Raw genomic sequence first — 1,543 nt, 5'->3', positions numbered from 1 at the left:
ATGGGCTACTATTTGACAAATGGGATATTCCCTCGATGGCCCGTATTTGTGATGATGATCCGACATCCAGTTGGTCTGAAGAAAGCCTACTTCGTGCAACATCACGAGGGTGCGAGGAAAGATGTTGAGCGAGCTTTTGGTGTGCTCCAAGCGCGATGGGGCATAATACGGTGCCCATCACGAATTTCGCACCAAAACGATGCCGTTGATATCATGTATGCATGTATCATATTGCATAACATGATAATAGATGATTAAGGCCCGGCTGCAGAGCGTTGGGCATCGGACGACGGTGCTAGTTCAAGTCATGGTGTTGCCACCGCGCCCCTGCAAATGGGTGTACCGCGTAGTAATGAATACTTGCTCCAAGCTTTCACCGATATGCGCAGGGAAGGAGAACATCTAGCACTCCAGGCCGATATGGTGGAAGAGCTTTGGGCACGTAGGGGAGCAGGCACACCGTGATAGCCACGACGGCGGTGTTGTGTTTATTAGTGTTTTTAGCTAATTTCGTTGTATAATTTTCCAATATTTATAATACAATGAAGATTTGGCTTTAATAATTTTTTAAATCAGTTAACATTTTTTTCTAATTATTTTCATTCGATAATTTTTATTCTGGTCTAATTAAAATATACCAACAATTGAAATAATGTTATTTGTGGTTGTGGCGTGGCTGTCCATTAGGCTAGACAAGTTTTTGTGATTGTGGAAGTGTTTTTGTGGCTGTGGAAATGTTTTTATGGCTGTGGCATGGCTATTATGTGGTTGGTGTCCACCACTATGGACACTCTAAAATCGGACCATGAATTAATTAATTATTGTTATATTATGAATATATTAAATCATACAATTGGTAATAAGCTCATGGCCCTAGCCTAATATGTGGCAAATCTATACTACTCCATCCGTCCCACTTTAGGTGTCCCAGTTGAATTCGACATGAGTTTTAAGAAATGTAAAGAAAAGTTGGTGAAAAAAGATAGTGGAATGTGAGTTCTACTTTTTTTATATTAGTTTTATAATAAACTGTGAGTGGAAAAATGTTAGAGAAATGTGAGGCCTAATACCATTTATGGAATATTCCAACTGGGACTCCTAATGTGGGACGCCCAAAAATGGTAAACCGAGACTCCTAAAGTGAGACGGAGGGAGTAGTATTCTATATTTCGGAGAACGTGGGGAACAATAAAATAGAAAATATAATACGTATATTTTACACAGACTTCATATCATTTTCTGTAAAATTAATGTACCGAAAAATAGTTTCTTCATCGATCAGAATTAGGACTGGCTAAATATACCGTAATATCAAAATACCACACTTATCGTACCGAAAATACCGAATTTGCGGTATACCACAAGTTGCGGTACGGTATGATATTGTACCGATAGATTTGGGTACCGAAAATACCGAATTTGCGGTATACCACAATATACCGCATTTACGATATTTGCCAAAATTTCGATATATATGTTGTATTTAAAATTTATATAAAAAATACTCCCTCCGTCCTCCATTAGGTGTCCCGGTTTACTATTT

General features: G+C 38.5%; 1 protein-coding gene across 1 annotated transcript; it reads left to right on the top strand.

Moving 5' to 3' along the window:
• LOC121804173 lies at positions 1-465 on the top strand. The gene is made up of 2 exons (XM_042203707.1): positions 1-139; positions 260-465. The coding sequence occupies exons 1-2, from the start codon at positions 1-3 to the stop codon at positions 463-465; spliced, it is 345 nt and encodes a 114-aa protein (XP_042059641.1).
• The last annotated feature ends 1,078 nt before the right edge of the window (positions 466-1,543 follow it).

The sequence above is a fragment of the Salvia splendens genome, chromosome 5, assembly GCF_004379255.2.
Source record: "Salvia splendens isolate huo1 chromosome 5, SspV2, whole genome shotgun sequence".
Lineage (NCBI taxonomy): Eukaryota > Viridiplantae > Streptophyta > Magnoliopsida > Lamiales > Lamiaceae > Salvia > Salvia splendens.
Note: the sequence above shows the minus strand (reverse complement) of the source record. Positions and strands in the feature narration are given on the sequence as shown.

Excerpts from the sequence above, each read along its gene's own strand:
- LOC121804173 (XM_042203707.1), top strand. The coding sequence starts at position 1 with ATGGGCTACTATTTGACAAATGGGATATTCCCTCGATGGCCCGTATTT. Across the intron at positions 140-259 it reads AGATGTTGAGCGAGCTTTTG|GCCCGGCTGCAGAGCGTTGG; the intron begins GTGTGCTCCAAG and ends TAGATGATTAAG.